We start from the raw sequence: 12,056 nt of genomic DNA on the forward strand, positions 1-12,056 counted from the left end.
CAAAACCTCGTTTCTAGGACTGACTTTATTCCCCTGCGAGTAGTGGCTTGCACGAAGTCTACAAAGTACAGTTCCAGAGACCTGAATTTTGCCTGCGCGGCCTTTCTGAACCTTGCTTTCCTCAACAGTATCTCTTGCCTCATCTCACCAAACTGTATAATGTAGAAAACTGCTTTGAAAAGTAACCAAAGGTGTGCCTGACAAATATAGGGATTTTACTTTCTTTTAATTACTGAATCGTTACTTGTCATGCGGATATGACTTTCCTCTGCCCGAGGGGATTAAATGTCCTTCCAATACTGCCACTGTCCTTTCACTCCCGCTCTTTCCCCGCATAACCGCGTGGTCGCACTGGAAAGGCGAACTATAGTTCCCAGGGTGCCTCGCGAAGCCGCGGAGAACTACAATTCCCAGCGTTCACCGCTGTGGGGCAGGGTTGAGTCGGAACCACGAAATCAGGCCCGGAAACTACAACTCCCAGGGCGTTCCGGAGCAGGGCAGCTGGACTACGGAAAGCGACTGGCGGAGGCCAGCAATTAGAAACTCTGGGTTCTGGGTGCAAAAACCGAGTTAGGAGCCTCAGGCATGCTGCGTCCCAAGGCTTTGACCCAGGTGCTAAGCCAGGCCAACACTGGAGGTGTTCAGAGCACCCTGTGAGTGCGGACCGAGAAGCCGGGTGGCGAGCACTGGCGTGGGGCAGCGCGCGACTCTCCGAGGGAGGGCTGGGGAAGGCTCTCTGGGAAGGGAGGAGGTGGCAGAGGGGGCAGCAACTAGGTGAATCTGACGGAGAGCCCCTCTTGAAAAGGAAACCGACGTGCTGGGTGCTCTGGGCACGTCCCAGGACACACTCAGTCCTAGTGGCGGAATTGGGATGGGTACCGAGGAGTTTGACTCCCTCTTGAGCACGTTGATATCCCTCCTGATTCTTCACCAGGCTGCTGAATAACGAAGGATCTCTGTTGGCCTACTCCGGCTATGGGGATACAGACGCCCGGGTCACCGCGGCCATCGCCAGTAACATCTGGGCGGCCTACGACCGGAACGGAAACCAAGCGTTTAATGAAGACAATCTCAAATTCATCCTCATGGACTGCATGGTATGAAGAAGGGATCCATTCCTCTGACCCTAAGGGGATCCCAAAGGGCAACCTGGACCCCATCCTGGATGGTTGGAGGGCCAGGGACAGGATGTCTGGAAGATAGTACTAAGAGTTGGTCTGCAGCAGCATTTATGATAGGCAGGACCCTATGTATTGATGAGAAAGAAGTCCTGGAACCGAGGTCTGGCTGGGGTTCTGGTTTTAGCATTGGTGAAACTTTGGGTAAGTGATTTAACCTCTTTGAGTTTTCTGACCACACCTCCAAGGTGAAAACAATAATCTCCTCCACCACACCATGCACACAGGGTTCTTGTGATCAAAGGAGAGGGTGAATATAAACTGTAGAGCGATATGCAGACACAAAGTGTTGTCATCTGAGATTAACAGACCCAGAAGCGTGGCAGAGTCTCTAGACCCTGCCGTCCATTCACTTTACAGAGAAAGGTCATGAAGTCCAGAAAGGGGAAGTGGCCATTAGACTGTGAACTTCTTGGAAACAGAAACTGGCTCATACATCTTTGTATCTGTCCAGTCAACATATTTTTATGTCCCTGCAGTGTTCTCAGGGCTAGGGGAAAAGTAGGAAACAGGGCAGACAAAAACTGCCACCCTAATGAAGCTTACAGTCTTACGTGTGAACTTATTGTAAAATAAGTTCATGAATATGTTTTGTAACACATCTATGTAAGTTTAAAAAGTAGTGTATAGGTATTGAAAATGCTAGGGGAGGACTTCCCTGGTGATCCCATGGTTGGGACTCGGTGCTTTCACTGCAGGGGCCCCCGGGTTTGACCCCTGGTCAGGGAACAAAGATCCTGCAAGCCATGTGGCGTTACCAAAAAAATAAAATAATGTAAAAATTAGAAGAAAATGCTATCGAGAAAAAGCAAGGAAGTAAGATAGAGAGGATGTGTGTATCTGGGACAACGTCGCTGAAAACGTGATACCTCATCAAAGATCCATCTAAAGGAAGCTGGTAAGCCGTGTGGCTGTCTGGGTTAAGAACATTTCTGATAGAATAGTAAATGCAAATGCCCTGCGGCAGAATAATGCCTGGTCAGGGATAACAAGGTTGAAGTGGCTAGCGTAGCATGAGAATGGGAGAGGTTAGTAGGATGATGCCAGAGAGGCAGAGGGCACAACTCCTGGTTCCAAGCACATGGTGGATACTTAGTGAAAATTTGCTGAACCAAACTGGAAAGGCCCCCCAAGAGTGAATTCTCCTGGAAGGATTTCCACTGCAACTCAGCCACCTACCTCTTCCTCACTCCCTCCTTAATCAGTTCAGTTAAGGAGGGAGTTCAGAACCAGATGCCAGTTCAAATGATGAGTCGTAGGGTCCCTGGCCTAGAGCTGGTGCCATAAGGGCAATAGTTTTCAAATGTCTTGACCACAACCCAGCCATAAGAAATATATTTTCAGTCAGAGTCTAGTAAAACAAAAGTTTCATGAAATAGTACTTCCTTTGCGGTATGCAATACACTTTATTTCTCTTTTAATGCTGATCAACCTTCTTAATTGATCTGGGGCTAGTTAGCCCTGGGGCAAACCTACAGTTTGAAAAATATTATGTTGGGAAACGAGGAGAACTCGTTTGGGTTGGGTTGTGTTCTCCCCTTACAGTGTCATTGGGGGTGAAACCATAATAACATCAACCATCTAGACAGCCCTTTTAGACACCGGACTCCTTCCTGTGTATTAGCAGCCTCACCAACTGGAGTGAGGTAGGGATTATAGAAAGAGAAACAAAGCTTCTAGGAGATGGAGTTTTCTCGGGTAACTTGGTTAGTAGGTGACTGTGCTGAGGCTAGAATGGGCTCAGGACTTCAGGTTCAGGGCTGTGGCTAAAGTCCCCCAGCGGAAGCTCCTGCCCTGCCTGAGGCATGAAAAGAAGATACAGGCCTTCTCAAGAGGAGCCCTTGGGGAAAGAAGGGGCAAAGGGTGCAAGCAGATATCACATCCCCTGATACCACCCCCACCAGGAGGGCCGTGTAGCCATCACGAGAGTGGCCAACCTGCTACTGTGCATGTATGCCAAGGAGACCGTTGGCTTCGGAATGCTCAAGGCCAAGGTGTGTATGTGCCCATTCCTGTATACCCCTGGGCTCAGCCTTCATGCTCCATCACTGTATCCACTCCCATCCCCACCATCTTCCCAGAGTCTTTCTCATGTCACCCAGTCAACATCTGGGGTGGGCTCACAGGCAGCAGCTAGGGGCTGGGGGCTCAGCGGTAGGAGTAGACCTGAATTTAAGATCCCTCAGGTGGCAGGCCTTGTGGGACTGGATTCTCCTCCCTTTCCCACAGGCCCAGGCCTTGGTGCAGTATTTGGAGGAGCCTCTCACCCAAGTAGCAGCATCATAATGGGCGTTGGTGGAACCTGGGATTCAGAAGAGTGAGATGACCATGTGGTGGGGCACGGCTCCCCGGGGAAACCTTCCTGGACTGTTGCAGGAGATTGGAGTGGGGGGACTTTGTTCTTCCCAAGAATAAACTTCAACTGCTGTCTCATGTCTTGGCTGTTTGCTTGGATGGGGGGAATCAGAGGAGAGAGGAAGGAGCAGGGATTGTGCATCATGCTCTTCGCATTCAGCTAGGATGCTTCCCACACCACTGAGACCCCCAACCACCACACGGTTTTTGGCAGAGGTGCCTAGGCTCCCTTGGCTGGTTCGGTGCTGTGACTTCACCAGGCCCCTGCCACTCAGAGAAGAATCTTACCCACCTGCTTGTCAAAACCTTGGGAGTGAGCCAAGAGGAACAAGGGGCTGGTGGGGGTCGTGTTGGATGAAGAGAGAACAGGCTGTGGGAGTTCAGTGTCCTTCAGTTCCAACTTTGGGGGGCCCCTTTTTTACTCTTGGGATTGGGAGTGTGCCCCCTAGTGGCCTACGAGGGCCACCCCTTCCCTCTTCTCTGGGCATTCACAAGCTTACGCAGACCCCTCTCCAGATCAGGAAGTCCTTTGCACACAGGAAGTATCTGCCCTGAAGCTTCAGGTCCTGGGGAAAGAGTAGAAACAATTAAGAAGTCCTGGCCCAACAGTGAGACCCGTCTCTGCACCTGGCTGTTTCTGCCCCAGCTCCCCCTAGTCCAGAGTCCTTAGAGCAAGGCTGGACCTTTCCCAGTGCTGTAGGAAGGGACTCATCCCAGGGAAGCTGGTAGGTTGCAAGTCCCAGCTCCACCCAGGTTGAGAAACTGCCCATCCCAGGTCCTAGGCTGTCAGGGAAGGGTAGAAGTTGCTGCATCCAAGATGCCCCTCCCCGAGCTCTGCCCTGCAGTGGGGTGACCCCAGCCCCTCCCCCCACAGCCCTTCCTCTGGTGCCCCCAGTTACCACCCCTACTCGGTTCCAAGGAATAGCAGAAGGCTGTGTAGTTTCTTGCTCCCTGAAGGACTATTTCTCACTAGTGGGTGGGACTCCCCAGCCACAGGTCCCAGGAGCCTAGCAACGCACATTTAGTCCTCAGCTGGCTCTCCGAAGGTCCTGTCCCTGTCCTAGCTGCCCCCATTGTCATTCCCTTGAGCCTGCTCACCTGCTTGCAAGAGCCCAGGCTGAGAGCAGAAACCCAACCTGTCTAACCTGTCTGACGTCATCATCTCTCCACCCACCTGGGCTCTAGGTCTCCAGCCGCTCACTCTTCCTGTTCTCAGCTTCCTTCCTCTCAGATTCCTTACAGCTCTGCACCTGCCAGAACTGAGCCTCCCTAGGCCCTGGCTAGCCTAAAGTCAGCCCTCGATCCCTCTCACTGCAGAAGTCTCTTTACTCTCAATGAGAGGAAGGACTGATCCAGGTGTCTTGAGAGCTGAGAGTTGAGGGCATTGAGCCAACGCATAGACCCATCACCTCTGCCCTCGAAGATACTTGTGCCCTCCATGCGGAGCCAAGATGGGAAACAGAGCCGAGGAAGATTATAACTTTGTCTTCAAGGGTGAGTCGGGGGTCCATAAAGAAAGAAGAATACCTGAGAGAGACCCAGGAAGAGAACAGCAGAGCCAGAGGGCCCCTTCCTGTTTCTGAATCAATTAGCAGGGCCCCCCTCCCAGGGCTCATCATTCCTTCAGATCAGAAAGAAAGCTTAAGGAGTAGGGGTGGGGGGGGGGGCGTGGGGGTCTGTTTACAGGAGCAAAAGTCCTGGAGCTGCCAGAATGCTCTGCGGAAGTAAATAATGTTGATCACTCCTTAACGGTGCAAGTCAGGCTCTTCTGCCCCACTCCTAAGGGAAGCCCCAGTCCCTCGGAAGAGTTAGCCACTGCAGCACAAGAGATGGAGGTGAGACTTCAGAGAGGATTCCCTCCTGAGAAGGAGGGACAAGCAGACTTAAGAGGAAGAAAGTCACCTTTCCGGGCAGCTGTACAGCAAAGGAGAGATAGGAAGATCTCTACCATACAGGGCTGGAGGAAGACACAGGGAAGATATGAATCGGGACCAGGGTCTAATAGAATCTGGAGAACTCCCAGCACCATAGGCTCGTTGGTCTGTCCCTTGGCAGACCCCCTGGGCTCAAATACCAGGAACTGGGTTTAACTAGGCTATCCCTGGAAGTTTGCATGTATCTTTCCTGCTCCTTTATCTCGCCCCTGTGTTTAGCCAGTCGTGTGTTCCCTACCCCCACCTCCGCACCTCCTTCAGGGCAGGGTGGACTGGCAGCGCTACGATTCCCTGTCCAGCCACTCCACCCTCCCAGCCTCAGCTCCACCCTCCCTTGAGCTGGGACTCTCAGGAGACCAGGGCTTGGGAAACCTGTACTCCCAGCATTTTTCCCAGGAAGGGAGACAAGGTAAGGGGTCACAGTAGACTGGGGCAATACCGAGTTCAGATCTCAGCCCCGCCACTTAGGAGTTATTGCAATTTAGGGTCACTAGAGGCAGACCCGGAGAAGTTTGGGGTGTGAGATGTTTATTGTGGCTCAACAGCAGTGAAAGGAAGAGGAAGGACACAGGATTGGGCAGAGGGAGAAGTCACACTGCAAGGCAGGAACACAAAGCCTCGACCATGGGCGAGCAGCTCTGGGTTTCCCCTCTCTTTGCGCACTGGGTGTGGCAGCCCAGGGAGAGGCATGAGCCCAGGTGAGGCTGCCTCAATTTCAGAAGCAGATGCTGAAGGAGCAACAGCTGAAGGCTGGGTGCTGCCTGCACTTCCTGTGGCTGAGGGCAAGGCCTCCCTGGAAGGCTCATGTGGGCAGCACAGCTCACGTTTACCACACTGGCTGTGTTATCTTGTGTAAGTCATTGAACACCCACCCCGTGTAAACATGGGGTGATCCTAATAGAGGTACTTGCCTTGTAGCATTGTTGTGAGGATTAAATGAGTTCAGACGTTCAGGAGGGTACCGGGCATACTGGAGGGGGCTCAAAAAACGTTAACTATTAGTATCTCCATTTTTCAGAGGATAAGACACAGAACAAATAGTTTTCAAAAGGTTGCACAGTCAGTACTCAAAGCCCTGGCTCAGAGTCCACCTCGTGGGAGGGATGAGATGGGGATGAGGTTCCCAATAGCAGAGACACACACACACACACACTCATGTTCATAAATCCTCTTACCTACAAACATCCATACAGCTCCCAGCTCTTCCCTATCCTACACAAATAAGGAATTTTTGAAGTTGGAGTGAGCCTTTGTAGATTTAATAAACAGGGAAACTGGGACCCAGAAAAGATGAGCCACTTGTTCAGGGTCATATAGCTAGTCAGAGGGTGAGTGGGGACCAGCGCCCAGATTATGCAGTGCCCAGTCCTGGGGCACCAGCTGGCCTTTCCAGAACCACCCTGGGTAGCTCCGGGCCAGTGGATTATGGGTTATATTTAACATCAGCCCCCACATTTTAATGCCAGCCCCTAGCTCACTCACAGTGGGTAAGGCAGGGCCCTGGATCCTGCCCTTCAACCCAAAGGCTCTTCATGGCCCCTCTGGTGTATCCTTGTCCATGAAAACCTAAAGGTAAAAGCACCAGCCTACCAACAACGAGTTTCCCAGGCGGCTCAGTGGGTAAAGAATCCACCTGCAATGTAGGAGACGCAGGAGACCCAGGTTCGGTTCGATCCCTGGGTCAGGAAGACCCCCTGGAGGAGGGCATGGCTACCCACTCTAGTATTCTTGCCTGGAGAATCCCATGGACAGAGGAGCCTGGCAAGGTACAGTCTCTGGGGTCACAAAGAGTCGAACACGACTGAGTGACTAACACTTTCACTTTTCACCACCAACAATAATGACAGTAACAGTTTTGCACACTCACTATATCCTGGGCAATATCTTGTTTACTTCTTGCAACAACTCACAGATAAAATTGTTATTCCCATTTTTTTCATCAGAAAGAGAATAATAAGTTGCTGAAGCCATGCATAACTGGCCCCACATCCAGTTCCATGGTCTGAAGCATGCAAGACTGCCCCTTCTTGGGGATAACGGGATCCTAATTTCTGCACACATACCCCCATACCTTTCCCCCGCCCACAGAAGTGTCAGCTGCCAACTTTGTCCTCACCCATATTGCTATTCTCCCCTCGCAAACACACACAAACTGCCCACTTCTCCTTCCAGCTTGTATACATAGAAACACGCCCATGTTCTCAGATCCTCTCGCCCAGAAATGTGCACCCCCACACACACAGACCCCCTACCCTCCCTGTTACCTCATAACCCTTGGACGCCACTATCCACAAACAGCCCATAGACATCACCCCCTCACCAAATTCTTGGGCTGATGTGTGCCGCTATGTTGCAACAGGCCAGGCCTAGAACCCTTGAAGCCCCTCAGCCTGTTTCAGACTCTCATCCCTTCTGCCCCAGGGTGGGTACATCATGTAGAGTTGGAGACCCTTGTCTCTGCCAGGCTTCCTGTGGCGCTAGTGGTAAAGAACCCGCCTGCCAATGCAGGAGACTTAAGAGACGCAGGTTAGATCCCTGGATCGGGAAGATCCCCTGGAGGAGGACGCAGCAACCCACTCCAATATTCTTGCCTGGAGAATCCCATGGACAGAGGAGCCTGGCAGTCTACAGCCCATAGGGTGGCAAAGAGTGGGACGCAACTGAGCGTGCGTGCATGGCTCTGCCAGGAGACCTGGCTCCCTCCTCAGTTTTCTGAGCTACTCGTCTTTTCTGATGGGCAGACCCTCTAAGTTCAGTCCTTATCTCTCCACTCCTTCAGTGGTGCTGATCGGCGAGTCAGGAGTGGGGAAGACCAACCTGCTGTCCCGATTCACTCGCAATGAGTTCAGCCACGACAGCCGCACCACCATCGGGGTTGAGTTCTCCACCCGCACTGTCATGCTGGGCACCGCCGCTATCAAGGCTCAGATCTGGGACACGGCTGGCCTGGAGCGGTACCGAGCCATCACGTCGGCGTGAGCCCCGGGCTGGGGGTGTACTGGGGTGCTGGGGTGCTGGGGAAGTCAGGGAGTTGGGGGTTTTGTGGCTTTGTTTATGCATATTCATCACTCTTGGACTGGTTACTTGACTCTTACAAACCTCAGTACAAAGGGAATAATTATATACGAAGGCAATAGCACCCCACTCCAGTACTCTTGCCTGGAAAATCCCATGGACGGAGGAGCCTGGTAGGCTGCAGTCCATGGGGTCGCTAATAGTCAGATACGACTGAGCAACTTCACTTTCACTTTTCACTTTCCTGCATTGGAGAAGGAAATGGCAATCCACTCCAGTGTTCTTGCCTGGAGAATCCCAGGGACGGGGGAGCCTGGTGGGCTCTGTCTATGGGGTCGCACAGAGTCGGACACAACTGAAGTGACTTAGCAGCAGCAGCAACTGTCTGGCTTCCCTTGGTGGCTTAGAGGGTAAAGCGTCTGCCTGTAATGCGGGAGACCCGGTTCAACCCCTGAGTCGGGAAGATCCCCTGGAGAAGGAAATGGCAACCCACTCTTGCCTGGAAAATCCCATGGATGGAGGAGCCTTGGGAGGCTGCAGGAGGTGCTGATCGGCGAGTCAGGAGTGGGGAAGACCAACCTGCTGGGGTCACTAAGAGTTGAACACAACTGAGTGACTTCACTTTCACTTTCTTTCAGTCTGAAGAAGTGCTATCAAACTTCCAAGAGTGAGACTGGATACTTAGTAAGGGTGCCTCAGATGGTCAGGAAGATTCAGCTAGTTCTAGAAAGATGGCCATGAGAGAAAAGCACTGGGGGTCAAGGAGCTATGTGAGGGAGATTTGGGGTGTTGGGCATCCAAGAAGCTAGTTTGACCAGAGCCCTGGATACATCCGTGGATAGCTGTGGCTAACATCAGAACAAAGACCAGAGGCAGCAGAGGGGTTAGGAGGGAGGAGGGAGCCTGTGGTTTTGGAGAAGGGAGGTGAGTCTTCAGAGACTCCAAGACCAGTATCCTTGGAGGGCGTTCAGCATCAGACACGGGAGCTCTGGACTGCCCTGTGCACTTTGGGTCTCTGGACTGTAATCTTCATATTTCCCTGTCTCTGGTGCTCATCTCTGGCTTTTGGCCTAAGAGGTTAGACTTGATGGCCCTGACCTTGCCTCTGTCCACCCCACTAACCCCCTACCCAGGTACTATCGTGGTGCTGTGGGGGCCCTCCTGGTGTTTGACCTAACTAAGCATCAGACTTATGCCGTGGTGGAGCGCTGGCTCAAGGAGCTCTACGACCACGCCGAGGCCACAATCGTCGTCATGCTCGTCGGTAACAAAAGTGACCTCAGCCAGTCCCGGGAGGTGCCCACTGAGGAAGCCCGCATGTTTGCTGGTGAGAGCCCACCACAACCCAGCCGGACCCCTCCGGCTGCTCTGCCAATGTAATCCCAGCCCTTGGTCCCCCTGTAGGGCTCTGGCCTGGACTTCCTCCCCAGGCTCCCCACTTCCATTCTGCCTGCCTCAGAATCTCCTAGACCTTCCCCTCAGTGACCCTGTGTCCCTCGTTATGTCCCACCCATTTGCCCTGTCTTTATGGGCAATTATTCATAGCTGGTTTTAAGGCAGCCCACATTGCCGTGCTCAGAGATCCTAAGTGTGGCAGATGGGCTTCCCTTGACTGCCTCCTGTCACACTTTCCCCAGGAGCTTTCTGGGGTTTAGAGGCAGCAGGATACAGGGATTAAGGGTGTAGGCTGTGGGGTCCCGTGGCCTAGCCCATGTCTCTTGGTGAGTGACTAGATGTGGGACACAAAGCAAGTTCTTTGTTCGTTCTCTCTGTTTCTGGGCTACAGTTTCCTCTTCTAAAAGAGAGGAATAGTATTTAGACCTACCTTCCAGTTTGTCTGTAGGTTTAAATGAGCCACACATGCCAAGGGTTTAGCGCGTAACGAACGTACATGGTAAAACGTGAAGTGAATATGATTGTCTTGACCCTTCACAACTAACGGTGTGCTTCCTCTCTGTCAGAAAACAATGGGCTGCTCTTCTTGGAGACCTCGGCCCTGGATTCCACCAATGTTGAGCTGGCCTTTGAGACTGTCCTCAAAGGTAGAGCCCCTGCCTCCATTCGACAGGCACCGCCATCCCACCCCTGAGGCTTCTGCGGGCAGGGGGAGGAACGCAGACACCCAGCCCTCGCCCGCCCCAGCCGATTCCTCATCCCCTCTGTGGGCCCCCCAGCCTCCTCAGAGCCTCCCTCATACACCCCCACCCCTGGAGCTTAGGGAAAGAACCAGAAGGCCACACTCCCAGGGAGCTGATTCTTAGTCCCGCTCCACCCACGTAAGTCGACGGGACCCAGGTGCCCAAACTCCTCTTCCTTCCAGCAAAACCCCCAGTGTTCAGAAAGGGGCACGCAGAGTGTGTATGGGGAGGGTGGGCTCCTAATCTTCATCTGCCCTGATCACTGCCCTCTGCCCTCACAGAGATCTTCGCCAAGGTGTCCAAGCAGAGGCAGAACAACGCCCGGACCAATGCCGTCACCCTGGGCAGTGGCCCGGCTGGGCAGGAGCTGGGTCCTGGGGAGAAGAGGGCCTGTTGCATCAGCCTCTGACCTGCCCCCACTGTGTTCCGGTGCCCCCCAGCCCTGCCCAGCTCCAGGAGCTTTCTCTGCCCTGTTGGTCCAGATGTCAGAGGGGCCAGTCCCTGTCCACAACCCTGCAGAGCTCTAAGGTCTTCATGTGCCCCTCCCTGCCCCCAGATCTCTATTATCGGTCCCCCTCTTACAGACTACGGCCCTCCAATAAAGCTGTGTTTTATATCAAGCCTGACCATCCTGCTGCCTCCTCTTCATCTCTGGGCCCTCCTCTGAGTCCTTGTTCCCCTTTCCCTCCCCTCATCCCCACCACCGTATCCACTGCCCCCCAGGGCCAGCTGTCTCTGGAGTCTTGTGGTCTGGGGACAGTGCCAAGGGGGTGGGAGGTGCCCGCCCTTCCCTCTGCCAACCCCCAGGGCAGGTGGAAGAGGGAGCACAGCATGGCAGAGAGGGGGTATCTGGAAGGAGAGACAAAGGAAACCATCAGCGGGTACCATCTGGTGCCCTGGGCCCTGGTGCCAAGAGCTGAGGTCACTCCAATGCCAGGGGTGAGGGGAGGAGGCAGGGGGGATGTTTAAGAAAAGGGGAGTCAGGGCCAGCCCAGGCTGTGTGTGCTGGGGAAGGGATTTTAAGCCTGGGAGGTGGAAGGCCTGTCTTCCATCCAGGTTTCTGCTTGACCCTGAAGAGAAGATGTGGGGTGTAGGGATGGATTGAATCTGGTGCAAATTGATGGGAGGGTCGAGCTCTCAGCTCAGCCCTTTCTCCATCAAGTCCGGAAGCTGGCTTTCCAGGCAAGGTCTAGGTGGCCCTGCCTCGCCTTCCCCTGTTCTGCAAGGCAAGGTCGAATGAGGTCTCATGGTGCCCCAAGGAATAGAAGGAGGTAAATGGAGAGAAAAGAGGGGTTGAGTACTTAGAGACCCAAGTAGGGAGCTGTGGAGAGCAAACAGATAGGAGCCACCCACTTCATGCAAGGTAAGCAAGGTCACCCAGAATGACACCAGAGAAAACCCCACTCACCCTAAGGTGGTTCTGACCAACAAGCCAA

General features: G+C 53.4%; 2 protein-coding genes across 3 annotated transcripts; both read left to right on the top strand.

Moving 5' to 3' along the window:
• The first annotated feature begins 470 nt into the window (after positions 1-470).
• LAMTOR2 (late endosomal/lysosomal adaptor, MAPK and MTOR activator 2) lies at positions 471-3,611 on the top strand. Of its 2 annotated transcripts, XM_005898714.3 has the most exons (4): positions 476-653; positions 935-1,097; positions 3,083-3,172; positions 3,408-3,611. In XM_005898714.3, exons 1-4 carry the CDS (start codon positions 586-588, stop codon positions 3,462-3,464), a joined length of 378 nt encoding a protein of 125 aa, XP_005898776.1. In that variant the 5' UTR covers positions 476-585; the 3' UTR covers positions 3,465-3,611. The 2 variants fall into 2 exon arrangements, with proteins under 2 accessions (XP_005898777.1, XP_005898776.1); XM_005898715.3 differs by lacking the exon at positions 3,083-3,172 and having other exon boundaries at positions 471-653.
• A 1,117-nt stretch (positions 3,612-4,728) lies between these two features.
• On the top strand, positions 4,729-11,246 carry RAB25 (RAB25, member RAS oncogene family). The gene is made up of 5 exons (XM_005898716.3): positions 4,729-5,027; positions 8,247-8,442; positions 9,616-9,809; positions 10,444-10,524; positions 10,902-11,246. The coding sequence occupies exons 1-5, from the start codon at positions 4,985-4,987 to the stop codon at positions 11,027-11,029; spliced, it is 642 nt and encodes a 213-aa protein (XP_005898778.1). The 5' UTR covers positions 4,729-4,984; the 3' UTR covers positions 11,030-11,246.
• The last annotated feature ends 810 nt before the right edge of the window (positions 11,247-12,056 follow it).

The sequence above is a fragment of the Bos mutus genome, chromosome 3, assembly GCF_027580195.1.
Source record: "Bos mutus isolate GX-2022 chromosome 3, NWIPB_WYAK_1.1, whole genome shotgun sequence".
In the NCBI taxonomy this organism is placed as follows: domain Eukaryota; kingdom Metazoa; phylum Chordata; class Mammalia; order Artiodactyla; family Bovidae; genus Bos; species Bos mutus.